Source organism: Leptosomus discolor, chromosome 12 (genome assembly GCF_034619465.1).
Source record: "Leptosomus discolor isolate bLepDis1 chromosome 12, bLepDis1.hap2, whole genome shotgun sequence".
In the NCBI taxonomy this organism is placed as follows: domain Eukaryota; kingdom Metazoa; phylum Chordata; class Aves; order Leptosomiformes; family Leptosomidae; genus Leptosomus; species Leptosomus discolor.
Window position 1 is genome coordinate 4,009,927 of NC_141402.1, and position 20,187 is coordinate 4,030,113.

Sequence of the window (20,187 nt, forward strand, 5' to 3'; positions counted from 1 at the left end):
CAGGCAATCTCTGCGGTGCAGGTCTGTTTTTCACAGAACAGACTATCCCAGCAGTATCCAGCTCATTCCGGTACTCAGACATACCGCTTGCCAGGAAATGCGAATATTCAGCAGGTTACAGTCAGTTAAAAACATTCAGTCAGTTTCAGATCCCACTGACTGGGAAAAACCATGAGGAATTTGGTAACAAATCAGCCAATCGGGTAAAAATCCACTCCTGCAAGCCCACAGCATGGCACGTGGATACTGAGCTCGGCCAGTAATCTCCAGCTTCATGCAGGCACCATCAGTCGTTGCGTCCAGGCAGGCCGTGCAGCTGACATCTTAACGCACAGACCAGCAGTTAGTCCAGCAGGCAGCACACCGTCACACTTCACGCATCAAGACTGGCCCACTGGCAGTCTTGCACTGCCCAGCAATAGGATTCCTTCCAGCTTGTCCAGATCACTCAATTGGCAAAAGTCCACAAGTCTCTTCCCTACAGCAAATTCATGCCCAAGTTTGATAGGAAGTCATTTGACTCAATCAGTTGTCAGGTTTTTTCCCCTCTGTCAGCACGAGGCTTTCTGAAGAATCTTCACTCGGTTGCAGTCTCAACAGGTCATTTCTCTCTCATCAGATCCCAAGGCAAAACCTGGTCTAGCTCCATTTACCTTATCCAGTTCTCCCCATTGTCAATTCAAAACCGAACAAGCCTTTTGAAGTCTTAGTCCTCTTTTCTTGCATCAGGAAACCTTTGAGACAGTTTGTAATCTATATAAGTACTAAGACAGGACCACAAAATGAATCGTATTAATATAATTACAACCAGTAAAATCATCAAAAGGGCTGATTCCATATTTAAGCTAGAATAATGAGGTAATGTGAAAAAAATACTCTGGGAGATCTAATTATATAATGCAGTATTCAGTTCTGCGTGGCCAGCCCAGCAATTCCTGTAACATTCCAATCAAAGTGATCTCACTAGCATGTGAGAGAAGAGTCCAGCTGACAGATTTGGGACATGTAACGTACTATTTAGTCAAGAGGCCCCATGTGCTATTCATAAAGAATTAACAACTCTTATATTGACAATGACAGTATTGTCAGAAGACCTTTGGAAGGGGGGAAAAAAACCTCCATAAACTCTGTCTCTGTGAAGTTAGACTTTTTTTTTTTTTGCCCCTTTTTTCCAATGCTGATGTAATCTCCAAACATCTCCAGCAGCAGCTGCTCAGCGAAACCAGGCACCTTCTCCCTAGTCCCTTTCAGCAGCACACGCAGCACTTTCCAGCTCCCTCAAGACAATCACGGCCTTTCTTTCACCAATTAGCTATCACTTCAAGAGCCCTGCGCTGTCCAACGAGTTCTTAAGAATGGTCTTTGCAGGAAACAACACTGGAGAAGCTTTTTTTTTTTCCTAGACAAATTAAAAGGGGAAGAAGGGAGGGAGGGGGAAGGAAAAAAAAGCACAACAAAACAAATCAGAACACAGAAGCTGTCCAAAATGCATCACTCATTTAGTACATCGACAAATGCAGAAATGTCCTCGAGAGCCAATGCTAGAGCAAGGCGCACACAAAAAATGCTCCTACTTTCTTTAGGAGATAGTTTGTTTAGTTGAATACGTTAAACAGGTTTCACAGAAACAAGGGCTCCTGTTACAGCAAGTCTCTGAGCTATATGAACTAAAAGGGAAAGAAACTCCTGTAAGATTATGTTCTATTTCCTTATTTGGCTGTCTAAATGTAAAGCAGCATTATTTGAAGTAGACATTGTAGGACAGAACTCTGTTTAGCTCGCTTTAACTATAGAGGGATTGATGAAAATTGCTGGAACTGCTAAGATCTTTTGAACTTATTCAACTAGCAAGCTCCCTTCCCCAAAAACCGCACTTTCCATCTAAAAAGAAATTAAAGGCTGATTCAGAGACTTGAAGCTGTGTGAATTTTACATTCATTTTCCTTTAAAATCAGGAAATAGGTACAGTAACACCTTGAGGTCCTGGTTGATGCCAAGTCCCCATTAGAACAAGTACAAACTCTACGATCCAGTTCAAGAAGAAAACAAGGGACTTTTATAGATTTTTAAGTAATACCTTGCCTGGGCCTGGACTTCAACTGGACCTGGACAAGTGTAGTCGCGAAGGCAAAAACACAAAGGATCTGCAGTAAGTGAAACAACTTGGACAAGGTCCAAGCAATAGCACAGTGTCAGGATTGCTTCCCTGATTTTCAAAAGTCTGCATTAAACTAAATGGCATACCAAAATATTGAGTGTCAGTATTCTCTTCAGGACCTTTTTCTGGTCAAATTTGTCCTGACTGGGGTAACATAACAAGAATCAACACATTGCCTTCTACAAGGACAACACAAATACTTTTACATTACAATTAAATTGAAAAAAAAAAAAATCTGTTCCCTTTTATTGAGTGTGTATCAGAAGCAAAGCTCCAGGCTTTGTAAACAGTTAAATGGCACAGCAAAGCAAATACTTTAAGGGGTTTCAGGAGTTTGTTCACACTAACAGGTCCACTTTACTACAGAGATATTGTTATGGAGTTGGAAAGCGTCAGAATTGATGTGATTGCTTAAAAGGGAAGTCTGATGTATTTCCCTATGAACATTGATGAAGGAATGTGAATCAAGTCAAATTCCTCTGCACAGGAAGGCTCAGCCAGGGGATGAGCACACACAACCAGGATTAAGAAGGAATCTTTGTGGAGGTGCATCAAACAGTGAGTGTCTTTTTATACCTACAGACTTCAAAAGATGCTGAGTTTAAAGGGACTACTCCTTTCAACTAGCAAAGATTTTGCTGAAAAAATGCAGCGGACTGGAGAGAATATATATACACACACACATATATGTCACTAGGGCCACCTCCAGTTACAGGAAAAAAGCATGAAAGGGACCCAAAAGGTCTATCAGCTTGCCCAAAAGCAAGATCAGCTATGCCATTTCTGACAGCTGTTTGTCTAATCTAGTTTTTTGTTTGGCTGGGGATTTTTTTGTGGGTGGGGTTTTTTTGAGCCCTGCATCCACACAGATGAGAGTAGGAACAACAGTTTGACAAGTTATTCAATGGCTCTACCTGCTACAATACAACCACTGTAAGCCCACAGCTAGGGGCTCTACGATACATACTCACTTGGGCAACTGGCTTATTTTGTACCTGTAATTTATTGGTCAAAGCAATGATATCTGCCTTTTTTCAGAAAAGCACATATCTGTATATGTCTCTTCTGGATGGATACAATCATTACACCTGAAAGCATATCTTTTGTGACAACCACCTTCCTTCACCGTGGTGCAATTCTGCTGTCCATACTCTAGCAGGATTGCTGAAAACCACCAGAAGGATTTTACCAATTTTAACATTAGCTAATGGGACTGCCGTGTAATACAGCACATCCTACGCCTCGGCCGTCAGCTCCGGCTCAGTCTGTTAGTGGCGAGAAGCCCGGTGGTTATTTAAGGGCACATGAGGAACGAATCGGTGGTTTATTCCAGTGCCAAGTCAACAGGTGCCTCCCTCCCCGGGCCCACAAGTGGCTCTCAGCGATGCTGTCTCCAGCGTTCCCCGAGAGGTGTCAAAGCCGGAACAGAAACCGCACAACCCTCGCGCCTGGCACCGGGCACTGCCTGGGACAGGCTGACAAAGCCGGGTAAGCTTTGACGACGGCTGCCTGGTCAATAGCGGTTCTATGGCTCCGCATGCCACGGCTGTCAACTTGGCACTCTTCGTAGGTACAACGTTCATTCACACAAAGGAACACCGCGTTTCAGTTGCTGAAGATGGCAGGACAGTACTTTCCTGCTTAGATTTCACTTCTTCGGACAGATTTCCTCCCACACAAAATTAATGGCACAGCACAAGCAAGGCGAATCTATGTGCCAGATGAAAACATTGTGTGGCTAGATTTTAGAAAATGCAGTTTAATATGGATAGCTGTTCTTCCCTCCTCTGTAAAATATTTTGAGACTGAGTGAGGAAAAGCACTATGTAAAGCCTACATACTGAAAATTATTATTTGGATTTTCCCAAATACACTTTTTCACACAACAGATGTTCTTAATGCCTGGCACCACTTTTAATGATTTGCCTTTTCAAAGAATGCTTTTCTGTGTGATACAGCATAAATCTTATTGTTCAGAGTTTATTTTGTTAAAATCATTTTTCAACTAATCTCTCTAGAGAACAATGGCATGATAGAATAGTATTCCTGACGGGTGATATTTTATTACTAACATGTTTTCATCGCATAACCAACATTATCACACTCTTCTGCTATAAATATTTATTATAATCCTCTGATTTTCAACTATTTCCAAGACAAATTCCATATTTGGTTTTTAAAATTATCAGATAATTAATTGTTCTGGTAATCCATGCCCATTGAAGGGTAGTTTAGCAAAAAAAAAAAGTACATATTACACATTCTTGTTGACCTTTGCAATGCAAGGCAACAGATTTCACAGATTTCAGATCTAATTTTCCAGTTCCAATTATAAAGCAGTCTATCTCCTAAACTATCACTACATTCCTGACATTTTAAAACATCCAATGAATTTACAAAAGCAACAAAGCAGACGACACAACAATGATCATAAAACATCCACTGTTATCATCAGTCTGAAATAGATCACAAGACACGAATACATTAGAATCAAAAAACAGGATATTTGACTTACTGTTTTTACCACACAGTCAGAAATCAGGATATCTATAAAAGAAAACGGCAAAGAGTTGCAGGTGTCAGCATGGCTAACAAGTTGTTCTCCATTCATTGTTAAGAAAAAAAGAAAAATTCAAGACGAGCACTTATCTCAGAATCACGTGCCCTCTATAGTTATCAGAGTAAAAAAGGCACCTTGCTCCAGTTTACATATGTGAATGCTTGTTCAAAGCATTCTACATGGCACTGAAAACAAAATACCACTTAAAGAGAGCCAGATCAAGGTATTCATAGCTTTAGAGGACAAAATCTGACATTCAAAGTCAATTCCTGCTTCAAATAACTTGTGATAATATGCACATATCAAGATCATTCAATGTTGCAACGAGTCAAAGGAGAGCAAACACCTGCCCCACTGGTTTTCTGCAGGAAAATCCCCAGCAAACATAATCCTCCCACTACAGTCAGTTCAATATGCCCATTTCCATTATCAAGAAAAACAAGGACAGAAATTATATACTTCATTTATTACGTTTTTTTCTCTTAAGAATAACTTCAGCGTCCCTAAAACCAGAAGTGTTTGTAAAACTCTACCTCATCCTCAAAGGCCTCACAGTCAACAGTGAGATTTAAAAGCAAAAAAAAATAAAAGCACAGTTGGTAGGAAAAAAAATTATGAATATGAGGGAAAATGACTAGAAGGAAGTGAAACAAAAAAAATTATAAATCAGTCTTAAAAGTGATTACCTGAAGAGATCTGTATTTTAAAAAAAGACTTGATGAGATGTTCTCAGTTACGGAGCTGTCACTCCATTATCACCTCCATAGGCTGCTGTACGCTGCAATGCGCAGCAGGAGACAACTTGCTTCCCTTTCATTTACAGGGAGTTCCTACAGGAGTGTGATCAGAACATCAGCTAGAACTAACAGAATAGACCATGTATATGCCATGATATTTAATCACATCCATTAAAAGTTTAGTAATATCCAAAACACCCACCTAATGTTGAACAAACATAAAAATACAAAAATATTTAGTCACACAAAGGAAAAAAGCCCAGCATAAATATTTAAAATTTATGTTACAAAGTTCAGAATAGCTTCTTGCAAAGCAATTATTATGTCCATTTCCTAAACAAGTCGCTGAGTCTTCACACTCAGATGTGCATTTTTCTGTTGGAAAGAACGTCTGGATTTTTGCTGGGGAAATTCAGGAATTATCACTGAATTCAAGCACACATAATGGATCTAGCCCTAAACTACCCTTTCCTCAGAGAATTCCCCTCCCGCCCCCAACTGAATTAATAGAATTCACAGAATTTACATCAATATAGTAGAGAATTTTATTATGATTATTTTTGACAAAATAATCTTTCAGCTGAAAGGCCACTTTTTCAAAACCAGAAATCTGGCAAAACATGCTTCAGCCTTGATGAAATATTTGTCAAGAGCTGCTTTTCAGATCCATAAAATTCAAGCTCAGAACAAAACTAAGCCAGATCAAGCTCTTCAAAACATTGTACAGTCAAGGCGCTCATCCATAAAACCACAGTTTGAGTCTTTTGACGAGTGCTGTTGCCACCTATCTTCGGGCTATTCCCGAGTCTCTCATGGATTAAAAACCTTGCTTCCTTCTCACTGAGTACAAAACCAGACTGGGACCTTAAGAAGTGTCACAGGATGGAAAATGCAGTTCCCTCTCATCTGTAACTAGGCGTCTTCGGCAGAGTGAGCGCTTACGGAAGGGGGCTGCTGCATGCTACATTTCGTCTAGTTTCACTCGGACGATGTTCCGCCTGTGCTCTACCAAAAAGAGATCAGATCAAAACCTGCCTCTGGTTTACAATTAAATTCGGGTTTCCCAGCCATCATTTGCTTTGACAGCATAAGCCAGTATTGGCAGAAGCGAACAACGACGCAACTGCAATTGCCCTACAAGGTCCAGCACATGACAAACTTAACTGCTAAATAAAAGTTAAAGTAAAGACTGAAGTTTCTAAAACTTACAATGGGCAAAATGTGCTTTGACAAACTACAGACCATGGAACGAACTTGAAGATGCTATCACACCACCCATCAAATTCAATTATTGAAAAAAACTGTTATCCTTTATAAGTGATGGAAGGTGAACATTTCACTCACTGCACTGACACAGCTCCGAACCTTATTTTTCTATTGAAAAACGGAATTACATTATCTGAAGGGTATATTTGAAACATTTCTGATAAAGGTTCATTCGGAAATTTACACAGTTTTAGAAACTTTGAAGTTAGAGAATAAAAAACATGATTGCATTCAACAAGGTCCTTATTAAATACATATGTAACGAGAAAAAACTTAAGTTTATTTAAAAGCGTGTGAGTAATGACGAATTATCAGACCTACCATTATCATACTAAAATAAAAAAATAAAAAAAAAGATGTGGGATTGCATGGCTTAGGCTTTATGCTTTGGCTTTGTCTCCCTAATCATTTGCTTTCTGAAGTCTCATTTTCGATAGCCACACCACACTAGGTTTATGACAAACACAGGCTGACCTGACAATCTATGATTTCGGGAGTTTCCATATTCCAGTCTGAACTTTGCATGAGAGACTTCGTGGCCAGACCCAAGTCAGGCATTCAGCAAACTATATTGTGCTTTGAACAAGTTTTTCATTCTACTAACAGGTTATCCTGCTTATTTTTAAAGTCTCTTTACACACAAAAAGTAGGGGAGCTGGGGCAAAGAAGGAAAGAAAAGAGTCCATTTGAAAAAATTACACTGCTAGATTACAAGAGTTGAAAGCTGGTATGTAACTTTGCTCCGGGTGATCAAACTGCTAATCAGGAATGCTGTCGGGAACAGAATGGAATTCCAAATAAATTAGCCATGTCCAAGAAGCCAATACAACACAGGATTAAGGCTCACAAAGAAAACAAATTTATTCAGCCTACTTTATCGGAATTCTTAATAATGTGTACTAGTTTTTCTCATCGCAGTCTGAGCTCTTCCACTGGAGCAGTGGAGAAGGAAAAATGAGTCACACTTCATAAATCTCCTACTTGTACAGACAGCTAAAAATGTTATAGAGAGCAAGGCACACAATACCATTATATATAAATACATATGCACATCACAACTACAGTAGAATGTGCGTATTCCTTTCTCCGAATTTATTTCCAAGGCACCTGACCAAAGGAAAAACACTACACACTTCTGTGAAAATCTACAAAGCTGAAGAAAAAGATTAGAAGTGCATTGATCTCCACACCAAAATGAGCTTCGATACTGTAGTATATTAACCGCTGAATTAAATACCATCTATGAGAATAAACCTTTCTCCTGTATGATCACGCCACGCATCACATTTTTTATCAAGTAAAAAAAGAATAATTCTTATGTCCACACACTGTAGCAAGGAATACTGTGGCTGAGGTACTGTCTGAAACTCAAATGCATATTCTATTTTTGCCTCTGACAGCATCCCAGGGAAACTTTTCAGAATAGTTTGTGCCAAAATCACACGAATGTTAAAATATGTGCTTAAGTTTTTGTGTTTCCTTGAATTGGGCTTTTAATCTTTACCAAGCTGTTATTCCTCATTTATGAAACAGAGAAGATAACAGGCTCTTATTTATAGTCAATTGAAATCAGAACTAGGTTTTCAGAAGCCTTTTTGTAAAACTAAAAAAAAAAAAAAAAAAATTTAAAAAGGAGATAAAGTACTCACGAAAAGTACTTCATGCAGAATCTAGGCATGTATAGCAAAATTGTTCTGCAAGGGAAGTGCATGTATCATCTTGGCTTCTGAAAAAAACAGATAAATCAAACATATTCTGACTGTAAGCCATACGTTGTCTAGTACACTTATTCACTGGAAAATAAGAGGCTGAATACAGCACCACTTGCATTTACATGACTCTGCCATATTACCTTGAGAACGTGCGCGTGTGCAGGCATGGATTCCCTGTAATAAAATTCATCGAGCAAAAAGATGAGCGTGAGTGATAGGGATTCATTTGTCGGGTGGTTCCCAGACATGGCACTGCCCTGCTTTCCAGATGACAAAACTGCACCAGCAGTTTGATATACATGGCTAGTGTGTCAGCTATTTTCTAAAGACTTTCTGTCCCAGATAAGGGGGACTCCCTGTAAGATACCATTTGTGTCCCCTCCCCTTCCCATAACGAAACAAATTAAATGCTATTTACTCTTATCACTATATCTAGTATATTATTCAAGCACAAAAGCACACATTTCTACCAACTGTGTCTTCATGTAAAATTTTTTTTTCAAGTGTTTTTTCCTCCCTGTAAGTAGATATTTGCACAAATATGGAAAGAGAAACATATATCCCCAAATTACCTTCCATGAAAATGCACCTCCAGAGGACAAGGGTGAAATGATGCAAGCCATTGCTGCACCATTGAGACACATGACTGGAAGGGTGCTGCCTACACCCCATCAGAGGCGCAGAAATAACCGTTTGATTTGAGCAAAATATTTCAGGGCAAACAAACTATGTTGTTTTCTCAGGAATACAGATCAAGAAAGCAACAAGCACAAAAAACTTTTCATGAAGTGCAAGGAAAAGTGTTGATTTTAATTTTTGAAAGGGTTTCTTTAAATAGGAAACAGATTTGTATTATTAACTGCTGAAAGTAATTTTTTGATTCAGAGGACAGCAGAAAAACGACTTGCCAGAGCTTTGGTACACATTCACAAAGAGCTTCAAATCATTTGAGACAACAGTTGTGGCAAATGAACTACTGGTCTAAAAAATGTTACCCTGTTCTATCTTGATCTGCCAAACGCTGCTGTGTATATTAATGGATGATTCTTGTGCTCAAGCTAAGCACGTGTGCAAGAGCTTGCAGAATTGGGGTGGTTTCTGCATTTCTAGAACACGGACATGGGATTTCTGAGTGAAGAAAGGAGGACGATCGCTGGCAATGAGCAGCGCTGCTCCACTTACTCGCTCTTGGCTGATCGTAGGCCAACGAGGCGTATTCTGGGTTACCACGTTAAATATTTGGCTTTACAAAATAATGTCATAAATTACAGCTTGATCAGCAAGTGTGCTCCTCTTGTACCCTAAAAACACTATGCTTGAATTACATTTGAGATCTTTTTCTTTTAAAAACACAGAAAATAAAGCAAGTAGGTGAAAGGTAACTGTATCACTTTACAGACACAAGCTACCCTCTGATTACAACTAATGAAGATATTCAGCAGTCTTAAAACAATACCTTTTTTTAATCAATGAACCCAGACAGCATTCACAGCTTTTTGCGATGACAAATGCCCTTTGAAAGAGTTAATAGGCAAAGGTTTGTACTGGCAATGAATAGGGCTACCTTTAATTGATCCAAGAGCCTCAGAGAGCCGTCTTATAGCATGATGATGTATTTGGGTTGCAAATAGGCCAAAATAAGCATAAAGAAAATCTGTAAGACCATGAGACCTTTCATTTTTTCATTGCAGGGAGGGAAGGGGGGGAACCGACGACGAAAATGAGAGAACTATGATGGGGTTATCTTTGTGCTTCAGCACTTAAAATAGATAAAACGACAGAAATTTTGAGTGAGAGAGAGGAAGTGATCAGGCCATAATTCCGAGAATAAACATCAGGATGCACGAAAACGTATAAAACAAGGCTTCTTCAGAAAAAAATTTAAAAAAAAAAAAAGAGGAGATGACCTAATGGTATAAAGAAACATTGATTAAAGAAATACCCTGAGGGAGAAAGATATTTCATCAGCTTTAACACACACTGCATGGTCCTGCATTCCCTCTAAACTTTTTAAGTTGGGGGGGGAATGTCTGGAGAAGAGGCAGTCACATGGATCCATTTATAATTTTTCCCCTTATTCTTTGTTCATCTCTTACATGGTTTTGTTTAAGATGTGCAGGAAACTTGCACACAAGAAGCAGCTCACAAAATTAAACACGATGGGTTAGTAGTGTAGAGTAGCTACTCTTCCCTGAGTAGCCAAAGAAGAAAATAAAATTCATTTTTATAAGCAATATAAAATCCATTTAGTCATATTTTTTTCTTTATGGGCCTGATTATACACTAATATTACCTAATAATGATAAAGAAACTAATTATCCATGCTTAAACTAGCCTTTCATCATAAACTCAATTTTGGCAGAATCCCTTCCTCATTTAGCAGAAGTTAAACCGATTTCCTTGAACTTTCGCAGGTGCAAACTTTATGCCAAGGTAGAATTTTTCTGGAAAGTCTGAAGCAAATCAGACAAGGAAATTCCTAGACTAAAAGACTATTTTAAAATGGAATTACTGTGTAAGCATATTATCAATAACTCAGGGGGAGAAAAAAATAAAAGGAAAAGATGTTAGGGTCCGAGATTTTTTCTTAAAAGATGGGAAGAGCTATGAAAAAATGTTCACATTGCTCCTTAGAAATAAAAAAGCAGAGCAATAAAATAACCTGGTCCAATATGTGCACCCAGATGTGTTAGGAAGGGTAAGCCCACTTTCAATTTGGAACAGAGAACAGATAAGCTCATGTCTGCTCATCCTGTTCATGATACAGCCTTGGACAAGTCCTCTTCTAGCAGTAACTAAACAAAAAAACCAACAAAGTCTTCATTGCAGGTCGGGGTAAAAAGGAAGAAAAGACTGAACTTACCTCCCTAAGCCAAGAGAGCTGAGATAGGATGCTCTGAACAACCATACATTCCGATTAGGAATATTTGCCTCCTGCGAGGAGTTTTCCCATGTGGTACAAAGTTCTGAGGAAAAGAACGGATAAGAACTTCCTGCAATAACTTCAAGACATTCTTCTAATTGATTATTCTAAGCCCACATCACCAAGCACCACAGAATTACAACCATACCAACGTAAGCACCAGCTGCATCCCTCAAAAAAAAACCCCACCTCATTTCAAGACACAAACATCAGTAGACCAGAAGGAGAACCAGGACACATGGAACCTGGCAACATGCTGAGGAAAGTATATGCTGGGCCACGCACAGCCTTGCTTACTTTTGTGTAAAGATAGTCAAAATATTGTGCTGTGTTTTGAGTGGTTTTCATTTTTAAAGATAATTTTGAGAAAGTCTTCTCCTTGGTCTATTCAGTTTGAATTCAGACTGTTAGAATTTTCCTTTGTAATTCAAAGCCAAAACATTTCCTTCCGCTGTCTCAGGTTACACATAAATTCTAGCTACCACGAAGTTTCTAAATAAAAAAATAAATAGATAGAAAATTAGGATGTACAAGGATGTCTTTAAAGTACATCAAGTTCTTGAGGAACTCTTCAAAAGTACCTGCTTTTTATGAGGAGGACACTGGATAGATTATCCATTCCACTCCCCGCAAGCATGGTGAAGCACCGCTGTTTTATAAAATAGAAGACAATCACATCACAAAATGACCACGTACAGTAGCTCACTATTTGACAGAAAAAAAAAAAAAAAATTGGCCAAATTCTGCTCTTACACTTCTAGCTGATAAGGGTCAGGAAACACAACAAGGCTTTCCTCCAAAGGCTGTAGCCACCAAAGCCGCAGGCAAAGTAACTCCACCAAGGCTCACTTGACAGATGAGACTTACAAGTGCAGAGGAAGCACAGGTGGTTGACCGCATCGGAGGTCTCCTTCCATCACGTGTGCCAAGAGCACCAAACTATGAAACTCAGCTGCAGCACCAGTCCCACAATAGCCACTGAGACCGTGGAGACAGCTAGAGGAAAAAAGTCACTAAAGAAGGAACAGGAAGGAAGGAAGGGAGAACAGTAACACAAGAGAAAGTCCATCAGAGAACTAGAAAGAGTTATCTTTAAGATGTTTGCCTAGGCCCTATGAAGACGTTGTCGTATCCTCTTTATCTTACATTCCACCAAACTGACTCGCATCATAACAGCACGTTCAACAGTGAAGTTTTTCCCCCCACAAATGGTACAATCAGCCTATTTGTGGCACACTCCGTATTATTCAAGGTCATATTTCTACCACTGCCCTTGTAGGCAGCCTACAGAAAAGGGATCAATATTCAAACCCTGTTCACACACGTTCATTTTCAAAGAACACACTGAGACAGAAGGGCACTTCAGTGGCAAATACCAAAGTCCAAGCTATTGTCCAAATCAAGCCTAAAATGTGTTTATAGGCCTGTTTGCACAACAACAGAACACATCCCACCTGGAAGCATGTGTGGGAGCTGTTTACGAAGGGCACGCCAACAGAGCACCACCAGGATGGCCAGAAAGAAAACACGACCTCAGACTGCCGCAAATACGTGGGACACAGGTATGTCCCCAAGGCTGTCAGACCCAAACTGTGAGCTCAGTGAATAAGCAGTGCCACACGTTACCTATAGATTACTGGACATATGTGCATAACATGGTCTAACGGCCACGTTCCTCTGCACATCAAATTGACTGTCATCGTCATCAGGCTTGTTTTGTCTATCTCTTTACAGGCTCAGACTGACCACCAATGCCAAAGCTGCAAGAATCCTATATACATGAGTTTATCTTCGACCGAGACCATACCATACTGATGAGGAAATGAGGTGCAGAAAGTCTGAATAGAGATGAACCCAGATTTTCCAAGCAGCATCTATTTTACAGCTGCCTCATAAAACTAACAGCAACAACATATTTTTAAAGCCAGTTCATGTTATGCACCTAAAGGAATATTTCTGTTTTTGGTTAATCTTCACCCCTGCATGCACACACACACACCTGGAACAGCTGAAACAAAGAGTTAAAGGTGGAGGAAGCTGACGCAGAAAGAGAAATGGGTTTTCCAGTGCCAGAGATGGACTCTGCTTCAGAGACAAGATCAAAAACCGCTACTTTTTGGTCCTCAGACCAATGTTCAGAAACAATCTTCTCAGGTTCCTTATAAACTGAAATAACCCTCACAGTCCTATTTCTTTTTAAGTACTATCCAGCAAGCTTTACGTAAAAGCCAGTTGAGCCTTTTTGCAAAACCTGCTGTGTAACAGAGCTTTAATTACACTCTGTCATCTACAATCCCAGGCCCAAACACAGCACACAGGGAAATAAACCCCACGTTTTGCCAAAGGAAGCAGGAGGAGTTCTCATGCTGTATCGGAAGCAGCAACAGGCACAGATAAAGTTATGCTTTCGGCTTCACAAGCACAACTCCTCAGCAACTCCACGTTGATGGAAGCCTCACCCTAAAAGCTCCATGGACTCTCCTCAACTCAGCTGGGATACTAAGGAAGCAAACTTTGATCCTTTTTTTCTAAAAATCTGCTTCACAATTCAACATCTTTGATGTAAATCTTTTAAAAGACTGAGATGGCATCAAGTCAGGGACAGGATGGAGGGAAATGTGTTTCCGTCCGTGGGAGGACCATTAGGAGGAGGGTTAATAGCCCTGGGCATGCAATCAAATTAAGGTTTGTGCCAGTTTCCCCAGGGTTTCCCTTGCCATCACCAGCTTCCCTAGGCTGGGCAGCTCACCCTCATCTTCCTACCAAAGACGGCTCTTAAACAGAAGCACAACAGCCTGCTGGGGAGCAACAGAAAGATAATCCCATAATTAACTTATATGGATAAAGTATGAAATAGGCAGAGGGAGGGAGCCTTTGAGCACCTTCAACTTTGGAGCGATACAAACTTAATGTATGCTCAGCTTAAAAGATGGGGAGGGAGCAGGAATTCGGACCTTCCCAACATGTGGATTGCAGCACCGAGGCAGCACTGAGTCTAAACAAGGCTGGAGTTAGCATTCAGAGCACACAGCCCAGCAGAGTATGGGAAAGGGATAGAGCAGCCCAAAGAGCTGGCGCCACTAACTGACGAGCAGAGCGCAAGTGATAAAGATTTACTGCGAGAGAGGAGGAAACAGTCCGCTGGCCCGATTAGAGCTGTGAATACCGAGTTGTTCAGGGAGGATTTTGCAGCTGACTGATCACAGGCTGTCGGAGCAGGCCTCGGACAACAGCTGCAAGGCTTGCTGGGCTGCAGAAACAAAGGGCGCCTAGCACGGTGCAAAGAAAGAGTTGACAGGTTGTTGTTAGCAGTGGCAAATGTGTGAGGTATGTCACTGTGTGTGAGACAGGGTGGGTTGGGTTGGTGGGGAAGAAGGAGGGCAAGAAGCACAGGCAGCACTCAGAAAAGGGAGCGGGGGGGGGGAAAGGCTCGCGGGGGAGGGAGCAGGGACACAGGCTTGGTCAAAGCATTTTCCTAAAATCAGGCCGGTGTTTGTAAGGAGGACAATCACAAGGTCTGTTTACTGCTGCCAAGATGAATTAGCCCATCGTCTCATTTATAGGACGAATCCGGTGGCACAGACTATAAGGTGCATGGCATTAAAGGGACTAATTAGACGATTCCGGCAAATCTGAATTAAGACCCTTTCTTTCTTTGAAAGCTGGAAAGCATTTCTCAGGACTCTAGTCAGATGGCTCAGGTTTTGTTGGGCTTTTTCTTTCTGTTCTGAGAAGGGATATCTTGTGCAATTCCCTAACTCACAAGGGTCTGCTCTAAATTCTGCTCTGAGCTTCAAGAACAGTTGTTAGGAAGCTGCTGGCATTTACATCATATCTAAAAAAGGTCCAAACCAAAATCCCGGATTCTGCAGGAATTCGGCTCCCAGTCCAGGGACAAACTTTGCAGCTGGTCCCTCCTGTTAGAGCAGGCTAAACCAGAAGCCCACATGTGAACATATCTGAGCTAAGAGCCTACAGCTGAATTCTCACTCACACGTACAAAACAATCTAGGTTTTTCAAAAGCTGGCTTCTAATCTGACACCCACCCACACCAACCCCCGCCCTCCAAATACAGCGTCTGTAGCCAAATGCTTTTCCCAAGCAACTCCGTGCTTTCTGGAGCCATGGTTCACTAAGCTTGTGAGTGCTGGGTAGGAATGTATCAATGAAACTCCAGAGACGATCAAAGACAGAAGCTGGAGAACAGGAGAACTTACTTTCAGCTCCCTGCTTGGCAAGTTTAGGATTCAGTTCTTGAAATCTGGCAACATTTTGCTCCAATTGTGACAAAAACAAAGTGTTACAAACACCTCCGAAGCAATGGTGCATGCTGTTTGCACACAACCACTATATTACAGTGGTCACTATTAACATGTTTTACAAGTGGTTAAGGTTACCATGGTATTCACAGTATACTAAGGGAGGGAATACCATGAAAATCACAGAAACATTCAGCACCGCAAGCCGCAAATATCAGATGTTTCATAGGAATCAGTGACACACGCTAAAGTATAGGCTTCTTGCTTTTTTACATATCCATTACTAACCAACAAATAGGAGACACTAAGAAATTGCAGTGGCCTTTATAGCATCCGATCAATTATGCAAACAAACTCTATTTTGATTTTTCTCTTCTAAATGGTGTCTGGGACCCAGTTAGTCTAGTCCCAACGGGCAGCACTTGATACACTGTAAAGGGAATTCAGAACAAGAGGCATTTCAAGGCTTCTAACACAGCTCCATTCTCCCAAAATATAAAAAAAAAAATTAAAAAAAAAAAAATACCAGCGTGCAGAATACTCCATCTAGGGGCAGAAATGTAACCCAAAATTTCCTTAGCCTCTGCTTTGACATGTGTTAACCTCATTCTACCAGGACTGGGTGCATGAGAAATAATCAGACATTTCACAGAGGTTCCAAATAGTTCTTCCTCAGTATGAGTCCATAGATTTTTACTTTTTATTATTTTTAAATACAGAGCTTCCAGCTTGAGTTTCCGCTTAACAGTGATGAAGAACACAGGCACTACTTTTATACGTCTACTAGCAACTGGATTATACTTTAAACTACAATTATCTTAGGAACAATTTATAATCCATTGTACCCATATGCTCAAAGTTTTTAGATGAATAATGGTGGACAATGAGCTAAATTGCAAAAAATACTGAAATGCCTGAAGGACTATTTCGGTAACTATATTTTTTTATATATATAATTAGGCTTCTACTGAAGTCAAAGCAAGGTCTGAATTTTACTTCAGGGGGAGCAGAAATGGCTGGTGGCAGAGGCATACTTCTGAATAAGAAATTCTTTCTGCAGCTGATATTCAGTATCATTTACACTTAATATTAGCACATAGCATTGGTTTGCCAAATGTATTTGAAACCAATGTATACAGTAGAGAGAAGCAGCAAATTCACAGGCTCAGAAAAAAAACTGAAAAGATATAATAATGCCCATTAACAGTTTTTTCCCTTTAGGGGAAAAAACCAATAATTACAACAAGTGTATCAAGCCTTTCCCCCTAATTATATGTTTTCTTTATACAAATTGCTTTCAGTTGACAAATCCTCACTAATTTTCCTTAGTAAGCAATGGGTTACAGCTTGTCCATAATGTTACAGCTTTCCGCTGCACTGTGTCTTGCTCTTTGTCTCTCTGGTACAGAGAGGCTGCTTCTGAGGCTGGGGTAACACTTTCAAAAGTAATCAAATTACTTCCTACATTTGCTCTCCTTAAACACCTACATTTGATCCCCTCCATTCTTCCTGTTCAGCCTCTCAGCTGCAAACTTCTTACTTCATAAATGCAAAGGTTAGAATTTTCTAGACACCACTTTAATTTTTCAAATAGCAATCCAATTACTGAGCAAATTGGCACATGTGCCTAGTTACATAGTGACTTGGCACTGCCTCCGCTCATTGCTGGCAGTGATGAATGTGTTCCCCCTTAGCCCTCCTCATCTATCTGCTCCAGCCTCCGAGCCAACACCAGTGACCACATAAGGAGAGTGCCTGGCAGCTGCAAGCCCGAGGTGCCAAGAGGCAGATTGTATTCTGTAGCAGCAGGATCTGGGTCTGTGACTGGCTTCCTGGCTAGTCTTTTGTAAGACCTTTTCCATGGCCTCTAGGTTGGCTCTAATGAAGCCTGTAGAAATGCCTGCAGGGAGCTGGTATAGAAGTGAGTTAAGTCAAAGGTTTAATTTAGTTTCCAAAGTGAAGTGAACGTATATTGGCCTTCTTTTTCCACCCTGCAATTATACTCCTGCCACATTTATGAGAAAATACAGTATTCAGTCAACAATAGGAGTGCATTCCTGGGTATGTCTGCACCGCACATTGGGGCAAAGATCCCCAAGCCAGCTTCAATTAACTTAGCTGCAGAACCAGAAGCCATATAGCTGTGTTTGCTCGGTGTGACACCCGAGCTAATTAACTATGTATGGCAGTAACAGAGCTTTACTGTTTCTGGCACTGAAGCTAGTATCCCTGTGTGGTAATCTACATGCCAGCTCACTTGGAGGTAACCTGAGGGCTCCCTAATTTGATGCTGCCTTGCACTGCAGAGATATGTCTAGGAACACTCCAGGAACTGGCAGGAATTTGATGACCTCTTTACAACATGCAGAGCGGTGAGGCTACAGATGTGGCTATAGTAAATCTAGACCGTTCCTCTTCCATCCCATTCACATTCTTTTATTACTCACAACATGATGGTTACAGAGCATCTCTAAGTAATGTGTTAAGCATCTTGAGCAGCATCTGTCACATGTGCTGCTTTCTACATTTTCAACTTCCTCCTCCAGGGAAAAAAAAAAAGGTGGACAAAGATATTTTAAACTATTTCTCAAATTTGCAAATTTTGTCTTTTTTTTTCTTTTTTAAAGGAAATTTGGGTCTTAGCCCATAAATAGACTTCTTTGGCCTATTTAGAAAGCTATTTTCAATTATTTCAATGAAGCAGACAAGAACTTTCTCACAACAGGTTATTTTTTCCCCCATCTGGATTTTTATGATCTCTAAGAAATTAACTTTCCCAAAATAAATTACTACAGGTATCAAAGACCAGAGAAGCACTATGATCCCTGTAATACAAACAGGCTGTGGCGAAGGTAAAAACAAAACACAACTTGCCAGCTATTCCTCTTTCAGAATCCCACCTCAGGCATACCAAGAAGCTACTGGAGAGAATCACAGTTACTCGTCCAGCAAGTTTCTGCTGCAGGTGGTAGTCCGGAAAATATCCGAGTGGACTCTGACCTGCACACACTAGAATATTTCACCAAGTTTGCTTGCTTGGACTTTACTTGTGAGTACAGTTGTTTGTTACTGATGGAATTTTTCCTTTCCCTTTTTCTTTTTACTTTCTAAACCAGATGTTTAAAAGAGCTACTTAATGAGACCTGAGCTGTGACAATTAGATTATATTTAGTTACATTTTCCTTATTTATCATTTAAGAGCTTTATCAGCTAAGTTGCCTTTACCGATATTCATCTTGCTTGAAATCTGTAGGAAGACAGGAAGCCTAAGAACTTCTATTGACTTTCTAGATAACAAAGGTGAGTTGTAATTCCAAGAACCACCAAGGAGCTGAGGACTTCCTCTTCAAATCTAATCACCCCAGCTCAAGATTGACTTTTCACAAGGCAGAAGGCACAAATGATAAATTTTAACACAGGTAACTCTCAGGCTGTCCATCAGGACAAACACATGCAACTGTGATGCAGCAATGTGGACACTAAGTGTGATATCTGAGCGTGCCGTTTTTCCACTATGCTCTCTGCCTTTGCCACAATTTTGCATGGGTGACTTGGAGTCGTTTTCAACAAACAGCACTAAATTCTGCGCAGACTGTACTGCTAATATATTTGAAATAGTGGTTTAAAACAATGGGGGCCTTTATGGACAATCTCATTATTAGTAAACCTACAAATCTAATCTGTAAGAATGGTCTGTCCATCAGAGCCTAATGAACTGCTCGGGTGACTGCAGTGGCTTACAGACGGACACCTTCAGAAAAACAAACACCACATTTTGATTAACAGATTTTAGACTATGTTCAAGACATCCCCAGAAATCCTTGGACTGATTCTAAGGCACCAGGAAAGGTAAAGTCCATGCAGTATTGGCAGGCTTCATAATATTATTCAGGGTTTACACCTCTGTATTTCAGTGATGTTCAAATGAAGGGTAAAAACCTCAGAGCCGTACATGATGTGCGGCCCTATTGTCACCATCAATACCTTCTACAGGAGCAGGAAACTGAGGTGGAAACTGGACTCGTACTCCTGGCTACAGGCCTGTAGGACACAAGAAAGAGTTAGCTATCCAGAAGGGCACATAAGCATGTGCTTCACACTAGGCATGTGAATGCCCCAAACGCACAAAAGCTCGCACGCCAAAGTTAGCAACATTGCTGTAGCCAAGCTGTGCTGAGAGTTAAGCACGCACTTAAGAGCTTTGCTGGACGGCAGCCATTTACAGATGTACAATCAGTACAGAGACATGTAGGCAGAGACTTCCTTTAATGGGTCCACTGAATTCTCTTCTTGAAGATACATACTTGGTCATTTCCATTACCACATTTATAAACCCAAATACTCCTGATTACATCTCAGACACTAGCACATGTATCATTCCGCCTGGAGTCCTTTGTTTACCACCCTTTTTAAAGATTCAGGGCCAAACAATTCAAAATCAAATGCAAAAAGCTGCTGGAATAATACACAACTCTCCCTGTTCCTGTTCTCCTCTTGCTTTATCCTTAATTTGTTCGCTTTGAAGATGCTGATAGGTGCTTGTCTGCATGTAAGATAACCACTAACAGCAG

At 40.5% G+C, this 20,187-nt stretch overlaps 1 protein-coding gene across 1 annotated transcript; it reads right to left on the reverse strand.

The window, feature by feature from the left end:
* Nucleotides 1-706: 706 nt before the first annotated feature.
* Nucleotides 707-838, reverse strand: SMIM38 (small integral membrane protein 38). Its single transcript, XM_086472399.1, has one exon. It carries the CDS (start codon nucleotides 836-838, stop codon nucleotides 707-709), a length of 132 nt encoding a protein of 43 aa, XP_086328525.1.
* Between the last annotated feature and the right edge of the window lie 19,349 nt (nucleotides 839-20,187).

Coding starts and splice junctions, on each gene's coding strand:
- SMIM38 (XM_086472399.1), bottom strand. CDS start 838: ATGGAATCAGCCCTTTTGATGATTTTACTGGTTGTAATTATATTAATA.